Consider the following 25,931-nt stretch of genomic DNA (forward strand, 5'->3'; position numbering starts at 1 on the left):
TGGTTGTTCACTTTTCATGAAAGATGGGCATAGAAGATTCCTGATTGTTGGCGCCCTGGTATATACACATTTGGGCTTAGGAGTGATATGATGTTGTAAATCTTTGCTCATCTACAAAAGATGCCAGTGCCTCTGCACTATTTTGTATAGCGTGTGGGAGTCTTGTGAGTACTGTGTAACAATATCTGTGGTTGTATTTTTGTTGGCACTCACTTTAGGAGTTGGTTCATCTCTGGATAGTTTTTTAATCTTGTCTAAAGATTTCTTTACTATAGGAGTTGGATATCCTCTTTTTTTAAACCTCTTTGAGAGAAGTGCACATTCGCTATCAAATAGTTGGCCCTTGCTGCAGTTCCTTCAGGCCCAAAGAAACTCTCCAGCTGGTATTTATTTATTTATTTTTCCATTTATTTACAGCCCACATAACCCCTAGGTATCTAGGCGCTAGTTTAATTGTGGAAAGGTGGGTTATTTATATCGTGCTTTTTTCCCCCAGCTGGGATTACAACCTGTGTTTGCTCAGCGTGCCCTTGCTTCCAAGACCCACACATTGCCACAGAGCTATACTCCCGTTGTCGTTTTGCGATGACAATTTGATGCATGTAGAGTTGAATTTACTTTGTTACTTTTTGAAAAGGTACATGTTTCAATTATACCTTGCTCTATATGGATATGCAAATCTAGAAAGTCAATTGAAGTAGCATTGCAGTGCCCTGCAAGGCATAGTCCAAATGAATTATTTTTTGTATACTGAATATAGGCGTTAAGTACTTCTGACGTGCCATTCCATATTATCAAAATGTCGTTGATTTTTCTCCTCTGCAAAATTACACGTTGTACATAGTCTTTGGTGTTAAGTGTATGTGTTTCTTCATATTGGGCCATTCAGAAGTTTGCTAGAGTTGGTGCATATTTGGCCCCCATAACAACCCCTTTGGTTTGTGAATAGTATGTTTCATTGAGCAGAATGATATTGTTTTCCAATGTAAATTGGACAAAGGATTTGATCATGTCAACATGCTTTGGGTGTGAAACTGAGTGATTCCTAAAAGTGTAACCTATGTTTTTGATAGCTAATTCATGGTCAATTGAGGTATAAAGGGCTGTCACAACTTGTGTGGCTAGCTGATAAACTTCTTTCCAGTCAACATTTCTTAGAAGCTGTAGTACTGCTGTGCTATCTCTGATGTAAGATGTAATTGTAAAACATGCTGTCTAGCATTGTCAATGTATTGGGATAGACCTTCCGTAGCGCACCCAATACCACTAATTATCGGTCATACTTATGGCAGCTCTCAAAGGGTTTGTGTATTTTGGGTAGGATTTATATTTTTGGTGTGGTTGGCTCTTTCATAGATAAAAAGCTGTTCTCATCGTCTGCAAGCAGACCAAGTTGATGCTATTTGGAGATCTCCTCTTGTAAGGCTTGGATTATTGATTTGGTGGGATTGGTTGTTAGTGTCTTGTAGCAACTCGGCGTCGCTAAATATGCCAAATCCATGTCAATGTAATCTTGTCCGTCTAGTAAGACAACATTGCCACCTTTATCCGCCTCTTTGATTATTATACTAGTATCTGATCCAAGTTTGTTAAGGGGCTGTTGCTCACTACAGCTTAGATTGCATCTGGTTGGGTGTCGCCTTTTGTTGGTGGCATCCAGGTATTTATGTATATCATTAGTTAGAGCTTTGTGGAATACATCAATTACATTATCTGAAGAAATCTTTGGTGTGAATTTGGAACTTGGTCTCAGTTCTTGTGATGGTAAGTTGCTTTGTTCTATCTGTAAATCCATACATATTTCTTCCCGATTGGTCAGTGCACTTTCATCTAGAGATACAAGGAGATGCGTGTTTTCTATATCAGTGATAGAAAGTTCACTGGGCGTGGGTATTTGATCCTTCGGAACATAGGTCTTGACTTGGGTTGCAAAAAACATTTTGATTTTGAGTTTGAGAACAAACTTGAAGATGTCTATCTGAAAGTTGACAAAGTCAGTGCAAGTACTTGGTGAAAATGATAAACCCTTCTTCGGGACATCCTCTTCTGTCTTGTACAGTGAGTTATTGGATAAATTGATAACTAGGTTTGATGGTTTCATGTTTGAAAAATGTTCTTGCACCTGATCTTGTCATTCAACTGGTTGTCCCTGGGTCTCTGTTTGGGCGGGCCCCTCTGAACCCGCTTGCGCTTGATATTGTGTTGCGATTTGTGGTATTTTGCACCAATGGAAGTTGAAACCTGACCTGTTTGATGTTGCTTCATAGGGTTCCCTTTTTGTATCTGCGAATATTTTCTAAAAAACCCATCTTGGGTCTTGAGTTGTTAGTTACGGATTCTGAAGTGGACGCTGGTTTCTCCTTCAGATTCGACATTGGAACTACCTGGTGATGTGTTAGGTGTGCTTTCACAGGACCTATTTTTCTGTGTGTCATCATATTTGGGCTTAAAAGTGTAGACAAGATCTCTGTCTAGGTTCACTTCTCTGGAGCGGCAAAAGTGTTTTCCCTCCCAATCGTCCTCACTCCCCTGTGAGTCTTTGTCTGACCCCATGGTTCAGCTGCTACTGTCACTGTCCCCCTGTCTTTCCTCGCTGAAACAAAATCCCCTTAAAATGAGGTCTCCCCCTGCTTTCCCTTTATTTGATCTGTACATTTGTGTTCCCCTCTCACCGAGGTTTGAGCACACCCCCCTGCCCGTGGGGCAGTCGTGCTGCTTCTCCTGCTCCTATGGAATTACCCTATCCTTCTGTGTATATGTTCCTCATCCTCATAATGTAAATGTGTCAAATCCATGTTAATCCCCACTACTTTGGTAGAGTGCCTCTCTCTGCACTCGTTCATGTCTCTTTCGTTTCTGCGCTCTTCCTCTTGCTTGCATCAGTGTTCTTTAACAACTCGCTCAACTTCTAACCTTCTTGTTTTCCTTCTTTAGCTGTGCTTGTCTTTCCCATTCTTCTTCTGCCTTTCTCTTTGCTACATCTTCTAGCTCGCTCTGTTTTCTTTGCCCTGCTCTTCTCTCTCTCGCATTTCTGCTTATTCTCTTTCCCTTTGTAATCGCTCCTTTTCCTCTTTTTCTTCCCTTTGTCTCCTATGCACTTCCTGCATTATCTCTGCCCATTCTTTAGTGTTCTCCTCCTTGTCTTTACTGGGCACTGCTTCCTTCTCCACATTCCCTGTTTCACTTGCTGGTTTTCCGTCTAGTTTGAGCAATATGTGTCCACCTATCCATTTTGTGATGCTACTAACTCTTGGCCTGTGGCAAATCCTGTTTCCCTGCATCATTCTCATGTAATTTTGTTTACATCTCGCTGCGCTCTGTGCATTTGTTAATATTGTTTTGTTCCTCCTTACTCGCGTGTGTTGCGCTATCGAGTGCGTCTCTGCTACTATATGCTGGTGGCTCAAAAAAAGAGGGATTTGTGTATCCTGCCGTTGCTTTTAATTCTTTCATGGGGTAAAATCTCTAGCTCTCTGTTGCTGTGTCTGACTCTACTATTTGCAGAGGAGAAGGAGGAGGAGCCGAGGGCCGTTCGCTCTCCGCATCCCATTGGCTCAGCATCCAATGTCACCGAGTCAATTCCCACTCTTCGGCCTGAAACATTTTCCTCAATTCTAGCATGTACAATCGGTTGCTTAATGTACTCCCCTTATATGCTGCCTGTAGATAAGTGACCATTTGTTGTTGCACACTTTTGGAAAACGTCTGTCTTTTGGCTGTGTCTTCGCCAACTAGCTCTCTGTGTTGTGAGTACATTCCGCTCTATACTTATGTATTTTGTCTTGCTACCACGGAAGGGGCTTGCATAAGTGTTGGAAGGGCATATCCCCATTGTGTTACCTTAAACAATACTTTGTCAAATACTTACTTGACCTCAAATCAAGGTTTTCAACACATCCGATTTTCATCAATACAGAATAACATATCTTTTCTTAGCCTCCCGGTTCAACACCATAAACACCATAAACACAGGCATGTGTGCATGTGTGCATACTCCATGCACCGCCCCTTTTTCAGTTATCCGCCTTAAAGGGTTAACTTACAATTTCACTTGCGTGTTCCTCACGCTCTGCCCCAAAAGGCACAACACTGATTCTCAACCACAATCAAAAGATTTCCTACCAAATTTCACCACGTTGCACACTCCAGAAATCCTATTAAACAACCTCATTAGTGACATCACCACTACCATAGAGGAAGAATTGTTGCAACACAACTATAAGACACAACATAACATATACACAGCCACCTTCCTGGTTTTACTAACAGGGTAAACCAACCAATCTTGTGGTCCCTCTTCTGTAGCATCGCCTTGACAGAATTACATCTCAGAGAGAAACTTAGGTAACCACCTTCCATAATATATGGTAGTCTTTTCTGCTAACCAATATACCCAGGGAAACAACCCTATATATTTTCTTTTTCAAAGTTTTTCTTCTTCTGCAAGCTAAGCTGACTGTCTAAGAACACCGCCCAAACGAACTGCCCAACAAACAGGTATTCTTACACAACCCCAGAAAACGTCACCTGAAACACAGAACAGATCTGTTCTCCCCACATTTGCCATATAGATGAGTCTATACTTCCATTTTGTGATACGCTGAGGTCTCTCGGGCACTGTATCTCCCACAATTTTCCACTGTGCTGTCCGGTCTGATAATTGGGAAGCAGGCAGGAATTTTCCAAAGTCAGCTCCTGTTGGCCTCTTTTGCATTCACGCATGACTGTGGATGTCGAATTCCGCGGGTCACCACACAGCCACTCGGGCATGCAGCGGGTTGAGATGGTTTCTTGCTGAAACAACCTAGCAACCATCCTCTGCTACCACTTTGTATAGGGTCGCCGGGTTCCTCTAGCAGTCACCCCGGTTATTTGCAGAGCACACTTGCGCCCCTCAGAAACTCCCAGCCACAAGAATGGACAACTCAGCCCATGGGTAAAGTTACTGTTGTTTTTTTAGCAAATAAACATAACAGGGATCACACCAGAAAAACAAGGTTCATCTAGAGCTCTGAGCTTCTAAGCATATGTCACCTGATTTTATTCCAGTTTGACATCACAAATCCAGGTTGCCTCCCGTAAACCTAATAGACATGTATATTGGTCAGTTTGGGTAAATTATATTTAAGGAATGTGTAGATTAATTTTGTGATTGGTAAGGTATGTCCAGTGACTCCTCATAGCACCACCTCTACTAGCACCCTTCTACAATGTTGCATGGTCACCAAAAGACCATTGGCCCTTGCAACAAATTATGTCCCCACATAAAAGGTGAATTTGGATTGGGCAGAATGTATCCTCCTGGCCCTGGCACCCTAGACAATTCTCAGACTGAATGTACCTCTTCGACGTAATTAAAAAGAACAATGGGGGTGTGCCCTAATGTTGCTTCTGTGATCACCCAAGCAGGTGAGAATGCAGTCAGTTAACAAAACATGGGTAACACTTGTATCTTCTTCTCTCTGGTTCTCTGGAAAACAGTCTTCTATGTCTGTGTCATGTGTGTCGAGACCACAAAATGAAGCCCTTTTGTCTATAATTATGAGGATTTTATTCTGAATTTCTGCAGGAGGCTCACTATCTTGGTAGTTGGAAATGTCCTGCTTCCCCTTTTACCTTGGCTGGGTGTCCTGTTTCTGCTCGCATCGAGCTGCGGCGATTGTGGCTGCTTGACTGTGTAGTCAGAAATCTGTCTCTCCTTTTTGTTCATTTCAGAGGCGTATAACTTCTATAATATTCCTCATGGTTTCTCCATGTTAGTAGCAGTTAAGCATGTGCAAGCTAAATATATGAATTCTGCGCATCTTGCGGTTTTGGCTTTGGCAAAAGATAAGATATGCTCACAGATCTTGACTGGAGAGCCACAGAACTAAAGGCTTTTTAGGAATACCAGGTACTCCAAGGAGGTGCTAGTCATCAGCGGCCAGTGGCACACTATCAGGCAGCAGGAGATGTAGAGATTTGGAGGTAAAATATTGCTAGTGGAAGAAAGAAATGACACAAGGCAGGAGTAACACCAAGGCACAGTTGTCTCCACTTCATGAAGGAGGCAGCAGGGTCAAAATCAGAGGAAGGGCACTATGCATGTAATTTCCACACCACATGCCGTGCGGAATTCTGTAAAGAACATGCTCACGAGCGCCTTCAACCTGTATGTAGCTTCACTGGAGCGCACTCGGTCAGCGATTTGTTTGTGGAGTACCCAAGCTGTTTTCCTGCCTTGCGCTGGGGTATTGATATTTGTGGGGTATCAAGCGGATTTTGTGCCTTGCGCGGAGGTGGGAATATTTGGGGGGGTACCAAGCGGATTTCCTGCCTTGCGTGGAAGCAGCAATATTTAAGGGGTACCAACTGGAATTCCTGTCGTGCATGGAGGTGGTGATATTTGCAGGTACCTTGCAGTGAACACAGCTTTTATCATGAGCGGGTCTGCAGAGAGGGCAGGGACGAAGGAAGAAGAGGGGTCCACCTGCTAAATGTGGTGGGGAGCCTAGAGGGGCCCCAGTACCATCAAGTCCCATGAAGGACTGGGTGGAGCCAGCCTGCAAACCAGGTACTGGCAGCATCCCACAATGAAGCCCAGGTTAAGGAGAAGGGGGCCACCAAGTAAGAAATGCTTCACAGTTGGGGAGCTAAAAATCCTCCCTGATTACGTCAACACACGCCATGTTGACCTGTACCCTTGGGCTGGCAGTACCCTTCCTGAGACCCAGCGGTGGAGGATGTGGCAGGAGGTCACAGATCTCATCAATGCCTGTGGGGAGGAGAGGCATACTACGGAAGAGGTCCACAAGAGGACGGGTGACCACATGAGGCGGACCAACGAGAAACTCTCCAGCAATGTGGCCTCTGCCTAGGCTATTGGAGGTGGACTACCACATGTTGATGATCTGCCTCCATTTGAAGAAGTTTCCATTGGCCTCATCAGCAGCGAGTATGTGGTTGGCATGGGAGGCATGGACACCTATGCCGCCACATCAGGTGAGCGTCATGTGAGCATGATATATATGCTTTCCTCAACACATGATATACTATCACATGTTGTAATACAGTTGGTTGTTGTCCTTCTCACCCATCCATTTGTAGCACAGTAATGCATCCATGGACACTTCCATTACATGTTGTACATCCTAGACGGTGGATGTTTGAGGTTGGCATTGATCTTGAAGCACACATTACTGGATACAGAATTCTTTAGGCTCAATGCTACATGTGATAAACCCTGCACGACACATGTCATAGGACATGCTCACAGTGCCACACTTGTGGATACTTCATTATGAACATAACTTTTGACTCACACAGAATGACAATAATCTGTGGACGCTGTCAGAGTAATCCATTCACTGTCCCTGGAGACAATGGACACGGATGAGCGAGAATGTCAGTGAGAAGTTAAATGAGGGTGTGGTCCAGACATACGTTTCACTGGTTGACCAAAATATATTTGATGAGTCCAGATTTGAAGTGTCAATTATTCAATGCCATGCAAGTGCACACTGGTCAAATTCACGTTACACTCTCCTCACACATGGTAAATATGCATGAGAGAGTGCTTAACCACAAATGTGACCTTGGCCAATCTGGGAGTAATGGGTATTTTGGCAACACCACTATATGCATGAAGGTTTTGTCAAGAGGAGAAAGCATGATAGTTCCACATGTTGCAAGTAAGCATGGATGAAGTAGAGAAGGAGTGCCGAAATTTAGCAGATAACTTTATCCAACTACTTTTTAGACTTTTCACTCTGATGCATGTATGTGTGAATCGTTTCCTAAACCTCCAATCCGTAACTTGATGCAGGTCCTAATGTGCACTGACATGACTGCACAGAGCATTGAATGCTAGTCAGATGTGCCTTCCACATTTCTGAATGCCCAGTTTTGATGTCTGATGTATGTGTGTCTGTCACCATTGTGTCTGTATGCATTTTAATTCACATATGCATGTTTGGCTGGGCAGGTAGACCTTTGAATGTTGTTGTCCAACTTTGTGCAAGTGAGAAAATACCGGAGGAGGTGGTGGATGAGGCCCAGTCATCCGCCAGTGCAGCCAGTGGTGCTGTGTCTGGTGACAATCCCCTTGTGTAACAGGCCATCATCAGCAGGACTTCCAACTTATCTTCCGATGATGCTGCTGAATATGGTGCCTTGGAGCTCCTTCAGTTCTTGACACTGCTGGCTCTGAGGCAGTGGAGAGACCAGCATCTATGTGGCTTCTGTGTCTGAAACATTGCCTTCTACAATCAAGAATGCAGCAGCGTAAGCTGATGCCAGTGGGAGGGTTGTAGATCACCAGCAAATGACTGTGCACTCACTGTAATGGGCCTGAGCTTCAGTAGCATGGCTTGGCAGGCTACGCGCACGCACTTCGTGGATGTGTGCCTGCTAGACACTTGGACTAAGAGGAGGGGTTGCTGCATGCAAGTACCCAACCGGGTGAGGTCCTGCAAGAGATGGCGAGGGACATTCATCACCTGGTTGAAAATGTAATTGCCTCAAATGCTGAACACACTGCAGAACTATGCCTAATGCGACAGGAGAGAGGACATGCAACATCAGAGGCAGGTGACTCACAAGGATGGCTACACTTTGAGACTATCCCTGCATGATGGGTTTTTGGCCTCAAGAGACATCTAGCAGCAAAAGATGGCAAACCCTGCGTTAGGAGATGTTGGCCCCAAGGGAACCCTAACATCAAGACACAGATTCCAGGAGTAAATGTCTGCATGAGGCGATGTTGGCCTCAAGGAGATTCCTCCTTCAAGACATGGATACTTTGAGGCAATCTTGTGTGAGGAAATGTTGGGCAACACGGACCTACACCACCAAGAGATGGCTACCTTGCGGCACAATCTCAACATACAGTTAGAGTCGTCAAAGGGTCAGCATGCATACTGACTCTTCGGCGACTCGTGACAGTCATCATCACACCTCGTTGAAATTGGGTCACTCATGCGTGCATCCCTGTCACGAGTGCCTGTAGACAAATAGGACCAGGTTTTAGCCCTGCGTGCTCAGACTGCTCCATCCCTGGATCCACCAAAGGATGGGGGTTCCAACTGAATCACTCAGGTGATGGCAATGGCAATGTCCCGATATTTCCCTATCCTCTTGACACCACCACCCATTCTTCATGCACCCTGGTGTCCATGAACCCGTGGAGGGAGCATGGATTACTTTACTTTTCTCCCCCCAGCCCCAGTCCAAGGTGGACTGTATTTTTTTTAGCCTCATCTCAGGACCATTGTGCCCTAGAAGGTAGTGACTCAACTGCTCATATACTGGGCACATTTCTGAGCTGGGAGACTGGACATGCGGCCATGCTCAGTGGCGTCAACTAACATGGGCTTTTGGACTGCTACAGCCTTCCACATACAGGTGAACCTTCCATTCAACATTGATGTGTATATGTGCAGCCTGTCAGACAGACTCCTTTAACTGGTCCAAACAAATGCCCAATGTCTCTTCAGGTATTTTGCCACATCAGTGCCCACACTCCCTGATAGGACCCCTGAGCACCCTATTTCCATGGACGTCCCAATGCCCTCTGCGGACACTGACACTCCTAGCACCAATACGGAGGCCCAGTGGTAGGTGTAGGTGGCGAGGGATTCACAGCACAACAGCAGTACCACCAGGTAAGGTTGTGCACTGTCATGCATGTTCATGGTTGTAGACATATGCATCCCAACAGTGGCATAATGTGGCCCAAATATGTTTGAGCATGTATAATTAAATAGTCTGATGATTCCATGCTGGTCACTGTCACTGAAGATGTGAGTTGTCCTACATAATTGTGTTTGCATGTCTCCTTGATCAGCTATGCATGTGCTTTGTGTTAGTGGCTACACTTCCATGACTTGCTGCATGGGGTTGGTCTCCTCAGGATGTTGGTGTGCACAGGTTTTTGGTGAGGGCAATACAGTAGCTTTTCTTTGGTGCAGCATTACATTTACACTCCTGTCATGTCAGCCTTGCATGCCATCTCCTGACATTTGTCATGTCAAGTAGCCGCTCCATGATGCATGAGCATGCAACATGCCTGACTACCACAATCCACGTAAGAGGATGCTCTAGATGACAGGTAGGCATGTGGATGATGTTTGAAGTATGTGGGGTGTTGCTGGTGAGGTATGGGTGTTGGAAGCCTACATTTCTTTCTCATGTGTCAAGGGTAATGTTGCTGCTGTCTTCCCATTGATGTGTTCAAGAACATTTGATAGTGAGGGGTGTGTAACCATACATCATTGCTTTCTGTTTGTGTATTGTGTGAGTGGCCACATTCCTTTCTGTAAAATTTGGAGGACATCTTCAAGATAGCACAAGGGAAATGGTGAGTGTATCAGAGAGATGCATGAAGAGGGGGTGGTGGGCAGTGGTTCATGTTTTCTATTGCAGGAGCACACACATGGCAGTGTTGAGTATAGGTGAGCAGTACCAGCAGCAATGGTGCAGAGGGACCCATCATCAAGATGGCAGTCAGGTGAGACATGTTTGTTGAACTTCATGCATGTGACTCAGGGGAACACATGGTATAAAGATGTTGTGCCAGGGGCTGGCTTTGCAATATTTGGAATTTTAGTCCTGTGAAATGCAAACATTTATTTCCACTTTAATTGACGTTGGCCATGGATTTTGCATTGTATGTGAAGGATGTCAATGGAGTAGCATTGTACTTTTAATGTTATGGGCACACACTGTTTGCCAATCCAAGACACACATTCTCAGGATATTGTTGTGGGAAAGTTGGATGGGCCCTATTGCATTATAGAAGGCATTAGTTATGTGACCTCACTGTGTGTGTTCCACAGGGGTTGCAATTCATGTGAAGTAGGTTTGCACTACCTGCTTGTGTGGGTCCTGCCCATTATTAATTGCATAGAATGTCATTTCTGGTGATGCTGTGTTTCGTCCGGGGGGGGGGGGGGGGGAGAGAGAGAGAGAGAGAGAGAGAGAGAGAGAGAGAGAGAGAGCTGATACCCACCAACGAGCAAGGTGTTTCCAAATATCCCTGATGCAAGGGCCTGGAATATGGGGCAATGCTGGAAGATGTAGCTATCATGCATGCATCCTGGGTAATTAGCATTCACATGCATGATGTGTCCCTTACCATCACAGATCACCTGGAAGGTCTTGGAATGCCAATGCTTTCTGTTTCAGTAGATGTGCTCAGTCTCTTGTGGACTGGGGGGTGCAGCACTACACAGGTGCATTCGATGGCTCCCAGGACCCAGGGAAAGTGTGCAATTGCATAGAATTCCTGGCACACTCTCTGCCTTGCCCGCAGTGTGCGTGGCATGTCAATGTGCCTATGCACACATGCTAGGATGTAGCACAAGACCTGGTGAAGGCACTTTCATTGGGTGGGATGTGATATACCTGCAACAATGACTGTATTATGCTGGAATGGTCCAGTGGTAAGGAAGTGTAAGGCTGATAACACTTTGACCAGCAGAGGTGTCACAGCCTGTCAGCACATGGTGTGTGATACCAGATAATGTTCCCACTCCCGGACCAGGTTTAGGATGACATGGGGAGGGAAGCTGAATCTTCCATGCAACTACTCACCTGGCTTCGCAAATATTGTTGTTAGTGAATGGAAGATCCTCCTCCTCCCATGTAGTAATACTATCTGTGGTAGCAATGCAGGATCCTGCATACGTTCTTTGGGGTTGTATTCTGCTTTTTACATGTGGGCTTTCGTTGAGCTTGTATTTTGCGATGGGTGACATTTGGCAGTGTGATAGTTCTCTTTTAGAGACAAAGCGATAGCACGATTATTTCTGTGAATATGGTTCACTTAGCGCTTCATGGGTTGTGTTTCCTCTTTGCACGTTGCTTCCCTCCGTACACCCATGTTCTTCCTCATGTTCCTCCTTTAAACCCCTTTTTATTCTTGCACTGGACCTTCTGCGCGTTCTGTTCAGGCCCACTCAGAGCGCTAAGTGGGAAGGGCAAGCACAAAGCCCAATCTGTGAATTGGAAAAAAACATCCAAATGCCATAGCCAGGCAGTCACCCAGGCCCGATAGATAGAGATTAAATAGGCAGGGGGGCAACACGCACCCCTGCTGTAACCCTTTTGCAGTGGGAATGGGGGTGGTTACCTGTCCCTGTGAATTAAGTCTTACTTGAATTTGTTAATGAGCATGGATATGAACTAAAATGTCCAGTAAATGATCTCGGAAATGCCAGGATGGTAACGTACGCCACAGTCTTTTGCTCACATATGGCTTAAATTGCACGCACACTTTGTAGCGCTGCCCCGTGATGGGTCGCACACGCGGTGGCGTGACTTTGCACACTGCCGCGTGCTGTATAAATAAACGGGGCGTTCCAGGCCGCATCAGAGTGACTGGGAAGCCCGAACTGTAAGGACGTGTGTCGTGTGTGGTCCTTACAGGGTGGAGCCTTACGGGACCGCATGGGGGCCAGGACACACCCCCAACAGTGGCGACGAGTGGATGTGGATGCCCGGGCCTGGCGTTGAAAGAATTCTGGAATTTTTCTTCCTGAAACGGAACGCACGGACATTTCGTTTCATGCCTTGGCTGCGGATCGCACACGCGGCTGGCAGCCATTTTGTCAGCAGGGCCGTGGAACTTCACCAAGCTTCGGTTTGGATGGTGAAGGTGATCCAGGTCTAATTTTTGGACATACTGCTTGCAGGCAGTCAAACCTGCACGCCCATGCCCGTTTTTTGGAGGATTTTCCTCCAGATTTGGGCCTCCTACGTCGAGTAAAAAGCAAGGAGAAGGGCTAAAATGGCTGGGCCTGTTTAGCCCAGTTCTTTTTCTTCGCTTAATTTTTGGAACTCCTACACCCCTGGGTGTTTGCTGCAGCGAAGAGGCACGGTGCTTCTTCATCCCCTTCATCATCAGGCTGCTGTAGCCTCTTCTTCGCCCTCTTCATCACCAAGGTGGATTACTGCAGTGGTGGATCCTCAAGTTGGCAAGTTTTTTCTTCTGCTTCTTCAGTTCTGGTGGCAGTTTTAGGAGTGCTGAGGACAGGATTACACCATCCCCTCCCCAGGTTGGACTGTTACTTTGCCTGTGGGGGGTGTCCAGACTGTGAGTTGGTGGTGGGTGATTGAGTTGCGGCCCCCAGATTCCAAAGTGGGGGTGCCTGTGCGCTCAAACCCATGAGTGACTCTGGCGGTCAAGGCAGTGGGACTCCTGCAGCCGCACAGCTTCCCCAGGACGGTGGTCAGGCGGCAGCTCAACAGCACGTCCTTCAGGCTCCGGTGCTTCCAGTGCAACACCCAGTGGCGGCTCCACAGCAACCCCCTCAAGTCCAAGTGGTCAAGCTCCTGTGCCTCAGGTGCCACCGGTGGTACAGTCAGTTGCTCAGCAAGGACTTCCCATCATGTCCCAAGCACGTGCCCATGCAGCCCTGCAGCCCATCCCCGAATTTGACGCATCGGGCCCACCATCCAGCATGGGGCCCAGGTGGAGGAGGTGGGTTGGGCGCCTCAATATGCACTTCAGGGCAGCCCAGGTAATGGATGACAACAGCAGGGTGGCAACTATGCTGTACTCTGGGGGCCTTCGGTCCAGGGGATTTTTTAATCACTTCCTGCAGGGGATGGCTCTTATGACGCAGCCAAGGCAGCACTCCTGGCCCATTTTCTGCCCCTTGCCAGTGTGGACTATGAAAGATTTGTCATGCTATCAGCCAAGCAAAAGGACGATGAAACTCTGGTCACCTACGTGACAATATGCGCACGATGCTGATTCAGGCGTGCTCCTCGGGCAAACTCAGGAGGCAGGTACGGAGAGAGCCGGGTATCACTCTACCCCGCATCCTGGAACTAGGCCGGTGCCATGAGGTGGCGGAGGCTCGGGCAGCCAAGATGGAGGTGGGGTCCCGCTCAAAGTCGGAGGAGGTGTGTGCCCTGTGGCGTCGTGGCAGAGGAGTGAGAAGGCCTGGTGTGGGAACCCGTGATAGAGCGGGGAGAGCGGGGGAATCGTGCCAGAAGTGCGGGTATGACCTCCCCCACCCAACGGAGTGTCCGGCGGCTGGAAGGACATGTGGTAGGTGCGGTCTGCCTGACCATTTCTCGAGAGTGTGCAAGGCAGCCCTGCCCGTGATGGTGCCGAGAGGCCCGGCTCAGACGTGGGTCCCATGCAAAAACCATCCACCAAATGTGGCCCAGGTGGACCATGGCGGGGAGGATGCCCAGGTGGACGAGGCCGAGGGGGAAGAGGAAGAAAACATTTTCTTTGTTTCCAGCGTGGAGATCCTGAAGGGGAAGACCAGGAGGCAACTGAGGTGTGTGGTGGAGGTCAATCACTCGCCGGTCCCGGTGCTGGTGGACACAGGTGCCTCGGTCAATGTGATGGCCCGGGGACACTATGATGCTCTCGACTCGCCCCCAAAGCTACTCACGCCGAGAGCCTGCATATTTGCATTTGGAGGACTGGAACCAATACCGCTGGACTGTGCCTTTGTGGCAAAGGTGGAGCATGAGGGCTCGCAGATCAAAGCCCGGTTCTATGTGACACCCGTAAGCAACAACACTCTGCTGAGCTGTACAGCTGCCGAGGCTCTTGGAATTGTCACTTTCGCATACTCAGTATACCTCGAGGACATCAATGATCTGCTCGACAAGTATGCCGCCCTCTTCAATGGCATTGGAAGGATGGTCGGTGACCTGGTGAGGTTGCACATTGATGACTCTGTGCAGCCCATCGCCCTGAAACACCGCAGGGTACCGTTTCATATGAGGGAGCAGGTTGATAAGGAGCTGGACAACCTGGTGAATCTCAACATCATCGAGAAGGTGGAGGGCCCGACCCCCTGGGTGTCCCTGATTGTTGTGGCTAGGAAGCCCAAACAACCTGACTCTGTCCGGATCTGTGTAGACATGAGACTGCCTAACAAGGCCATCAAGAGGGAGCGGCATCTCACCCCCGCCATTGATGACATTATTGTGGAAGTACAAGGGGCTCGGTTCTTTTCCAAACTAGACCTCCGAGCGGGCTATCATCAGGTCGTCCTCCATCCCAGGTCCAGGTATATCACCACATTCACCACGCACCGAGGACTATACCGGTATAAGAGACTGAGCTTTGAGGTGTCATCAGCTGCAGAGGTTTTTCAGAACATTATTCGGGGCACCCTCGCAGATCTGAAGGGTGTCCTAAACATCAGCGATGACATTTTGGTGTTCGCAAGGACTGAGGTGGACCATCTGAGAAAGCTGGGGAAGACCTTCGAGAGACTGCAATTGCTAGGCCTCACGCTTCACAGGGACAAATGTGAGTTCCTGCGCCCTTCCATCGAGTTCTTTGGTTTTGTCTTCAAGGAGGGGCGGGGTGTCACCAGACCCGAGGAAAGTCCAAGATATCAAGAAGGCACAGCCCCCCGAGTCGGTGTCTGACGTGCGGAGCTTCCTCGGCATGGTAACCTACTGTGGGCGTTTCATCCAAAATCTCGCCTCTAGGTCTGAACCACTCTGGGCTCTGACGAAGAAGGAGTCAGTCTGGCACTAGGGCCCGCTTGAGCAAGTGGCCTTTGAGGACATCAAGAGCGCCCTGAAGCTGAGAACACCATGCCGTTCTTCGACCCGGCGCTGACATCAGAGATCATTGTGGACGCCAGTCCATTTGGCCTGGGTGCCGTGCTAACCCAGGTGGATCGGGATGGGAGTATCTGGCCAGTGGCATCCGGCAGCAAAGCGCTCTCCGAAACTGAACAAAGATACTCACAGATTGAGCGTGAGGCACTGGCGGTTCTCTGGGGCTGCAGGCATTTTCGGCTCTATGTCTTGGGGGGTCCAGTGACGGTGGTGACCGACCACAAGCCCCTGCTTCCCATTCTGGCAGGGTCATCCTCGAAACCACCGGCCAGAATCAAGAGGTGGATGCTCGCTCTCCTCGAGTACGGGGTCACCATGGTGTATCGGCCGGGGGCCAATAATGCGGCAGACTATCTCTCCATACATCCGGGAGTGCGTGGGGGAGATGAGTATGACACCTGTGCGGAGGAGGCCGATGTCACATCCGAATGGTGGTGGAGGCGGCCACGCCGAACGCAATGCCCCTGTCAGAACTGGAGGCGGCAGCGGCTGAGGACGAGTGCTTCCGGATCCTAAAGCACTCCATGCAACAGGGCTCCTAGAAGTCTGTCCTGGAAGCGTTGGCGGGGCGGACCCAGGAGCCCAAGACAGGCCTAGAGCAACTATGGAAGGTCAAGGAGGAATTGTCCTTCTCAGCGTCGGGTCTGCTGCTTCGAGGTGACCGGATAGTGGTCCCTCAGTCCAAGGTGAAGGACCTGATCACCTTGGCCCACCATGGACACCAGGGCGCCGCAAAGACCAAGGCCAGCCTGCGGCTGAAGGTCTGGTTCCCCGAACTAGAGCGGAGGGTGGATGACTTCATGGTGGCCTGTGTATGGTGCCAGGAGGCGTCTCCTCTGCAGCGAGAGCCGGCCATCGAAGCAATGCCCTGAGGCACGCGGCCCTGGGAGGTCGTTCATGCAGACTTTGGGTCAACGTCCATAGGCACCCATTTCCTTGTGATCGTCGACGAATATTCACGGTATCCGGAGGTGGATTTCGTTGAGTCGGTGGCCTTCGAGCACGTGGTCGTGGCCGTGGAGAAAGTGTTCGCGGCCCATGGATTTCCCTACACCCTGTGCTCGGACAACGGATCACCATTTCAGAGTGAGCGGTTCTCCGCACTCATGGAGAGCTGCGGGGTCCAGCATAGGAAGGTGTCTCCGTTGTGGCCCAGGGCAAATGGAGATGCTGAAAGACTGATGCGGACGCTGAACAAGACATTCAGGATCGCCCAGGGACAAGGACAGCCACTCCAACGAGCCCTATACCAGTTCCTGCGGGTATACCGCACCACCCCACATGCATCCACGGGGATGGCTCCAGCTGAGGCCCTGTTCAAGCGCTGCCCCAGGGGTCTACTACCCGAGGTCGGAGAGAAGGAGCCCGGGGTGATTTACAATCAACAAGTCGAGGTAGACCAGCGGGTGAGGATTGAACAGGAGAACCTGCGAAGGGGTCTCCAACACCAGCTGCTTGAGCCGGGGGACGAAGTCCTCATCCGTAATCAACACCCCCATGGAAAGCTCTTGCTACCCTATGAGCCGGAGACATTGGATGTTGTGGCTGTAAAGGGGTCCATGGTGACGGTCTCTGACGGAAGATCTCCCGTCACCCGGAATGTCAGCTTCTTTAAGAAACTGGGTGATCCAAGAACTGAACCGCCGCGGGAGCCGGACTTAGTGGAAATACCGGAAGATAGAGGAGTTTCCTCCAGCACACCTGGGTCCCCTGTCCGGGGGACGTCTGCCGAAGGACTTCCCGTGCCAGAGGTAAGCGGGATGTAACCCCAGAGGGCTGGGCGTGGGACACCTGCTTACCTCAATGATTACGTGCTGGGACAGTTGGTTGGTCAACCTGAGTGAAGGGATCCGGGTGGCTGACATTAAAGTGGTGTTAGGCAAGTGTGGCGTGAAATGTATTAGTTAATTGTGTTAGTGGTTTGCAGTGTATGTTAAAAGCATTTGTGTGTCCTCCCGAAAAAGAAGGAGTGTGGCGCTGCCCCATGACGGGACGCGCATGCGGCGGCGTGACGTTGCACGCCGCCGCGTGCTGTATAAATAAACGGGGCTTTCCCGGCCGCATCAGAGCGACCGGGAAGCCCGATCTGTAAGGACGTGTGTCGTGTGTGGTCCTTAGAGGGTGGGGGCTTACGGGACCACATGGGGGCCAGGACAAACCCCCAACACACATGAGCACACACACCACAGGCCCATAATAAAAAATCTACATCCTTTCTGTGCTTACATGGTTCTTCCTGCTGGATTCCTCCCACTTCTAAGCGTTATAATATGTGGTGATGTTATTAGCCATTTAATGGTACTCCAGGTATCAGCCTAAGAAGGTTGAAAGGCTGAGTCAGGCTGCCGCTGGATTTAAACTTGTAAAGTGTTTGCTTCCGCATGTCAGAGTCAAGCATTTAACTTGTGCGCTGTGCACACAATAATGCCTGTGCATCTTTCACTGTGTCTCTCATGTGACTCGTTAGCAATTTGCATGTGGGCAAAGTGTGTCTTTTTTCAAGTACAAATGCATTTGCTGGAATCAATTTGTCATTCAAGAGTGCATGTTGTCAACGTACTGAAGAGCGTAATATAGAAATTGGTGGTCAGCATGAAACAGAATTCACAACTGTACATTTACAGGCATAATTTTCAGCGTTATGTGGAAACCTGATTAAAATACATGACTTAGCCGAAACACCCACACTTCGCAATGTGTACTGTACCTTGTCTTCAAGCGCAGCCATTCTCTCCTTCAAGTGCAGCTGAAGACGTTCATTAGACTCTGTAAGAAGTCTGTCTACAGTGTCTGATAACCTTTTGTTGTGCTCTTCATTCATTTTCTCTCTTTGCCTGGCCTGAAGTGACAAGAACAAAAGCAGCAGCTTGGTTAGTCAACCCTGCACCCGGCTGCTAAATATAAGAGATAGGTCTTGCATCCATCGTCACAGTGACATTCTCATTACGCGCAGACGCTGCGATTCCCCTGCCTAATCTCTGGAATACACTCGCTCTCAACGCTGATTAAGCTGCACGAGGCACTCCATTTTCCCGCTTTGACAACAGCTAAACCATATAAAAGAGCGGGAAGGTTTAGTGATGATTGTCAAGTACATATTGCAACCGGATAGTGTGAATTAGAGTACATGAGGTATGATGTGTTCATCTAGGTTCTGAGAGGGCGATACTTGAATTTGAAAACTGGTAGCGTGTTTGATATATTTTTTTCAGATGGTTGGTTTTAAGAGTTATACAGACGTGTAACATTAATAAATAAATTATTCATATATAAATTAATTAATAAAGAATGTATCTCAAACGGCATAATGTGGAGTAATGGAGAACAGTTCTAAGTGATCTGATCGAAACCTTTTCATCAATTTTATTTTTTGTACTGGTCGATTTTGACACAAAATATGCTGGGGAAGACCCCCCAGGCAGCCCGTCATTAGTTATTCACCTTAACCCAGCCCCACATATATTTGGGGCAACATCTGTTGCAGAAAATGTGATGAATTATTCTTTGACAAAATCTTCTGCGTCCAAAACTCCCTATGCCATGCAGAACACTTCTGTCTGTGGCTCTTAACCTATCTCTCATCTACTTTCAAGCAACAATGATTCCTTTGCCTCTAACCTACCTCTGGCCCACACTTTATCTGCCTCCACTCTCGCACTTCATCTATTATGGTCATATGCCGAGCACAGCTGGCCATACCACCTATCTTCACATAAAAAGGTCTACTTTTGATTGTCCTTAATATATGTATGTCCACTAATATATTGTCTCTGGCAACTGTTCCATTTACTTTTCATAATGTCACTCAAACTCACCCCACTATAAGAAGCGTATTGTTTCCCTTTAATCTTATCTCTTATCCATTGAATGCTCTTTTGTCATCAAAAGAGCATTGCTCTTCTCTGTGTATAAATAAATAAATAAATACAAACATACATACATACATACATACATACATACATACATACATACCACTGCATTGATGGCAAATACTTAAAATTATTAGCACCCCTGTCCTATCAAGTATTTTTTCTTTTTTTTTTCTTTACAGGGCGATTCTGAATAAGAGACGGGTTGCAGACCGCCACTAATCATCTAGCTGGATAGTTAGTTTCATTTTATGCATTACAAATATTTTGAAAGGAAATAAGAGAGGCATTGCTAAGGGGTGCAGCCCAAGATGGCTGCTTTGGAAGTGCTCTCTGAACACTTATCAAAGTCACTAAATAATGCAGTAACATCCAAGTAATGAAACATACTTGACAAGCACCTGGTTGGAGAGACATGGGGAAATGTTGAGGAACATCCAGTTACAAGCAACTCAAAGATTGGCGCTTGCCGTGCTCTGATGTTGGGACAAACGAATGCCACGCACCAGCCAGCCAGTGAAGTGCCCTCAATGTCAATGCATAACTCTCTTGGGCAACAATCCACGTACAAATTTGTCCACAAACAACCTTTTCCCAGACTCTGTACCCAAGTCCTGTCCACTGAAGTCAGAGAATACCTGTTCGAATCTATTAAAGAACTCGGTGGCACCTTCAGTTTTTCCTTGAACACAGGCCGTAAGCTTGTCCCAAATAATTATTTTCTCAGGAATTATGGTTTTCAATTTTGCGACAATTCTATCAGGCAAAGTAAGTATTACCTGCAGTGGTTTCTCACCAGCTGGTCTTTCCCCATCAAACCTAGTCATGTTAGCTCACGTATCTCCCAACCCTGGCACATCGTCTATTGTTCGAACCTGCTTCCATAAATCTACGGGCAGGAGTACAGGGAATAGCAAGTCAATATCACTTAAGGTGAACACAGAGGACTGCAAAACGGACTCTATCTCTTTGTAGAATCCCGTCGGGTTTTTTCTAATATCGGGAATTGATTGTCTAATAGTGTTCACTTCCTGTCGTGAAAACGTGACGTGAACAAATTGTGATACATAATGTGCAGGGATGTCCACAGCGGGTGCACCAGTCCCAACGTTAGCGGGAATCTCAACCTTTGGGACAAATGTCGGAGGAACCTCTCTCATAGGCAACTGAGATATAGGTAACTCCGACCCCTTACTAAGCAACAGAGCCAGGTCAAGCGCTAAGGCAGCTGAAGAAGTGTCGGGCGAAAAAGCCCTCTTACAAATACCCAATAATTCTATAGGACAACTAACCTTCTTCCTTACACATTCATCCTGCAGGTACTGTACCATTACCTGAATCACCTTCCTCTGCATTTCTACTGTATACTGACTATACGTGTCATATACTTCATCCGGCGGTATCGATGAATCCGAGATCCATCGAATCGCATCTTTGGTACAAATTCGTACTTCCTCAAATGCCGATCTACGACACGGAAGGAACCGTTTCTGCACATACATACTGTCATCTTCACCATCCTCATCCCGTAATTTTTCAAAGTCCCTCCTATACAATCTCTCAACATGACTATGTACTTTCTCCTCTGTGTCCCTCGAAAGCGTTAAAGTATTTAAATCCCTCACCCCTTGTGGGAGATCCGCATTATGTAATGTAGCCCACATTACGCATAAATGAGTCCCCAAACCTTCGATAAAAACATTTTTCTCAGGAAAATTGCCCATATTTAATAATGTGGAAAAAACGTTAACTTGATCACCTCTCTCCATACAGTGCTTAGCCCATGCAAATAATTCCCGTTTCTTATCTGCAGAAACAGTATTGCGAGTGACAATCTTTGACCCCGTCCCCCGATCAACTTCAGTCAGTTCAGAACCACTCGGTGCAGAGGTGCGGGCAAATTCAATGGGGGTGCAATTATCGGCGCAAGAGGAAGGGGTGGCGGGATAGGTGGAGGAACGACAACTAAAGGAATAGGAACAATAGGTTGTACAGGGGGAACAGGAATAACAGCAGGAATAACAGCAGGAATAACAGCAGGAATGGGCAGAGCACCCGGGAGAGGATCATACGGAGGTGGCACAGAGGCACCAGGCCTGCGTTCGTTTAACAATTTTTCAATAAATTCTTCAGAAGCATGGAAATCTTTAGAGGGATACATTTTCTGGATACCTAGTGAGAAAGCCCTATCCATATTTTTGACTGACTCCGAATGTTTTTCCTTATCATATAACAACGCCTTTTCGGCAATTCTTTTATGAAGGCGTGCATGTTTATCCCTACTTTTAAGCTGCTGCAACGCTTCTTTTTTCCAATTCTGCAAAACATCAAATGCTGCAGGTCTGGCCTTCTTCTTTAGCAAGACCGATTCTAGGTATTCAATACGGGGAATCTCAAAACTACCATTGATTGGCCACTGAAATTCGGAGGCATGTCTGGTTTGTCTGTGCCAAATATCATTAAATACTATACTTCCAATGCCATACTTACAGTACATAGTACATGCCGGCGACCCCTCCTGTGGTGCCGGGCGGCTAAATTCCAAAGATTGTCTATCGCTGCGGAACAAAGCCCTAAGGCAGCTAGACAATTTCCCAGGTATTTCACAAAAAATTGGTGTTACCTGGTCAATAATTGTGTCTGCAGATACAATACGCCAAATTCAAATTGTCAGGGTTAAATTAAGAGCCGGGTCACGACTGCACCTGACCAAACCTAAGGAGGACCGTACGGTTTACCAAAGAACTTACCTAACAAATTTTACCTTGTGTTTGGTGGTTTTGACAAATCTGCCCGCCTCAAAAATGGACCCTCGTCAAGATGCCGTGTCAGACCACACGACTATCGTTCAAGGATCGGATCGTGCAGCGCTGCCGAGGTATCGCGTCTCGTTCGGTCGGGCCCGCAGTATCACACCGTCCGATCCCGGTTCGATAGTCTGTGTCAACCTTCAATGATCCGGCATCAATCTTGAGGGTCCCTATTCGGGCGCCAACTGTGGAAACAGAAAAATAATATGAGGCCGGGAAGCCCAAAAGGAAACACACCAACACAGGTTACAAAGAACATACAAGTGCTTTATTTAAAAGCTGCAACAGTTACCAAAGTCAATTGACAAACGGATAGCTATTCGGCTCTCAGAGTAACATAACAAACTTCAACGAGGGTTCGATGCGTTAGTGAGAGAGCGCATTTTGGAATACTTGAGCCTTTTATACTATTTGTTCAGCCCTTGGCCAACCCTCTCGCGGGTTAACCATTCTATGAGCCGGGCCTATGGGTTCCTTGCCAGGTCAATCCTTTAATATATGCATTTTGATTGGTTTCACTGATATAGTTGTACATTTACACATAGGTCAACGGTAGGACAAGGTCTCAGTTCGCGACCCCGACAAGTGGCCTGCAGGCATATTAATTATTCATGTGTACAGAGGTCACAACAGCCAGAATCTTACTCAGAATGTCATTCGGCCTCCATTTTGATGTTCAGGGTGACTTCCATATAACAAGAGAACCTAAAATGGCGGCTTAATCCAAGATGGCGACTTACATTACTTTCTCTAAGGTCAAGACCTTGCCGTGGAGTTTGTTCGCATACGATGTTTAGACAACTTGGCGTAGGCCAATACACATACAATTGTTGCGATAGGAGGCATAATATTGTTTCAATTCTGACAGGGAGATCCCTGAACATTCTCCAAACAAAAGCAGCAAGAACCCAATCACACCCATCACATCTTGTAGGACAAATTAAAAATGAATATAATGATAATCCCAATATCCAGTTTGATAATGTGAAGAAAAAAATAACATAAACATAGTAAAATAATCATCAGTTTCAAAAAAGCCCCAAAAAATAAAGCTTCTGATTGAAGAATGTAATAAATGGTTTGATAATGTAACTAGCCACATTAAAAGGAGCTACACACAAATTGTAACATGAACGGAGGAAATCGAAATCACCCACTGACAAATTGCCATGCAAAATTAACAAATGGGCTACCACAACATCTTTGAAAGGAAAACTGATCAGACTGTCACCAAAGTAGAAATCATCCCAAATTCTGAAAGGAATGTGCAACCACTGCAGCAGTGGTCTTTCAGGATGAAATCTCAAAAATGTGAAATGCATTAACAACTACAAAAGATCTAAGAATGTCATGACACAAATCTAATTCCATCCACCTAATTTCTGGAAATGAGTACATGAGGAATTTGACAAATTTACCAACAAACTAAAAACCTTAGCCGAGCAATTCAACACCTACCCAGAAACGCTAATTAGGAGACACACATTCTCCTTAGCCAAATTAGTGACAGACACTGTAATGACTCTGTGAGCACCAGCCTCCATTCTGGTATTACTTTTTCTTACCCAGGTTTTCTGTTGGTGTTGGTATGGGAAAAGTTAAGGTTAATCCCTGTAGAAGGCCAGCCTGGTGCATGTGTTTTAATCCAGGTACCTGGAGCACCCACCGTAGGTAGTACCCCAAACAAAATGGGGGAAGCCCTCTTGGGGAAGAAACCCCCCTGGTGGATTCCAAGGTGGAGAGCAGCCTAGCTACCATGAGTGTAGTGTAGCAGGACATCAGGTGCAGGGAACAGGAGAATGGGAAACCGCTAATAGGTACACTGCAAGTCTGGCAGGCAGTGTGGAAATCAGGGAAAAGGATGGACGGAGAGGGGAGGAGAAAGAACAAGGCAGGATGTAACACAGGACCAGGAGGAACAAAACAGAGAGTTATGGGAATGGGACTCTGAAGTGTACTTGTCACAGGAACAGAACATTCCGAGGCAAGGCCTCCACATGAACGCAGGGTTTAAGACACCATCTTGGATGCATCCAAACATCGTGCATAGATCACTCATCTATGTTGCTGCAAGAAGGCATACTGGGCACCTAGGACCCTCGGTAACGCAGAACCATAAGAGCCTTATTAACAGCAGGGATCTCTCCAACTTCTATTGAGACAGGTTTCAACACTTCACTTGCAAAGAAATCCAAGGGAGATTTGGAGGTCCCAAAAAATCACAGACCAATATCCTTCATCCATTTAATTCCTAAAATGCTTGAAAGAAGGATTACCACACAACACATCCACGCCAAAGAACATCAGAATCAACATGAAAACCAGTCAGGTTTCCATTCTAACACGAGTACTGAAATGTGTCTCTTCTTCATGAAATGGGAAATATTGACAAAACCACACCTGCAGCACCTAGTCATTGACTTATCTGTTGCATAATACAGCCAACCACCAAACACTAAGGCTAAAAATCCACATGGGAATAGAAGGACCTGCTTTGGATTAGATTTCTGATTATGTAGGTTATTGCACCCCAGGGATAAGTATAGGGGATTTCAAATCCAATATTTTCATCTTGACATGCAGGGTAGCCCACAGATCCATGTTGTCCCCATGGCTGTTCAATGTACGCAAACACTCATAGCAAATCTTATAATTTCTTTCACCACCCCTTCCAATTGTTCACGATGATGCTCAGATTTTACTGAATCTTGGTTTTGAGGACAATAATTTTAATGTTACTGATATCCTTCCAGAAAATCTGGATTGGACCACAGATAACAATTGATGTTTGAAACATCTCCACACCTTCAACATAATATTGATAAAATTGCCTCCCCATAAGGGCACATCCCCTAATCCTTCAGATAAAGAAAAGTACCTAGTGTTGCTATTTGACAATAAACTATAATTCCAATCCCAAATTGATGCACTGGCCCAAAAACTAATATAGAGATTTAGAGTGACATATGTGACAAATCTGTGGATGTCGTCCCTTCTCCTCTAGTGGGAGACCTTGCCTAAGGGGGCGGTATTGTGCATCCACAGTACAACAGCCCCCTTGGGGGGGGGGGGTTTACAGGAGGATCACATGGGAGAGGAAGCCCCTTACGGGATTCGGTACGGCCATCCCCGGAGAACGTGTTATACCTCAGCTTTTTTACACCCTGTCTCTTTCCCAAAGCCAACGTCTACTTCCCTCTTTACAAATCATGCCAATATATTTTATTGTAAAGTCAGCCAACTTAATTTGTTAGACCTGACTAAGGCACCAGAGAACACCATTTGATTTCCATATAGTTCCAATTCAAGTACCGTGAAGAAGAAGATGACCAGGAGTATGAAGGTCACCTAGAGAACCAGAGTGAACAGTCTAATCTCTCGCAACATTTGATTGGTTAAAGGCAATACAAAATAGCAGAGGGAAACCAACATGGAGAGAGCCATCCTCCAAGGAGGTAACCCGGAATACGCCGACCAAGCAAATACAGAGACGCAACACGAGATGCAGTGGACGGAGGCAAATGGGAGCATGAAGTTAGTCCAGGATGAAGGAATTGTGCCAACTGCTGCCCAAGAAAACCTCTGGCTGTCCCAAAGTCTTGGAAGCTGCAGGAGACCATAACTACAGCCCGAGAAGGAAGCAGTAACTGGCAGAGCAACTACCGTCGAG

General features: G+C 46.9%; 1 protein-coding gene across 3 annotated transcripts in view; it reads right to left on the reverse strand.

Moving 5' to 3' along the window:
* Positions 1-25,931, reverse strand: part of PPFIA2 (PTPRF interacting protein alpha 2) — a 2,558,488-nt gene that overhangs the window by 784,311 nt on the left and 1,748,246 nt on the right. For all 3 annotated transcript variants that reach the window (XM_069629312.1, XM_069629311.1, XM_069629313.1), the window contains one exon: positions 18,290-18,421. In XM_069629312.1, coding sequence (XP_069485413.1) covers positions 18,290-18,421 — 132 coding nt within the window. The remainder of the gene's footprint in view (positions 1-18,289; positions 18,422-25,931) is intronic.

This window comes from Ambystoma mexicanum, chromosome 12 (genome assembly GCF_040938575.1).
Source record: "Ambystoma mexicanum isolate Mex_15411 chromosome 12, UKY_AmexF1_1, whole genome shotgun sequence".
NCBI lineage: Eukaryota > Metazoa > Chordata > Amphibia > Caudata > Ambystomatidae > Ambystoma > Ambystoma mexicanum.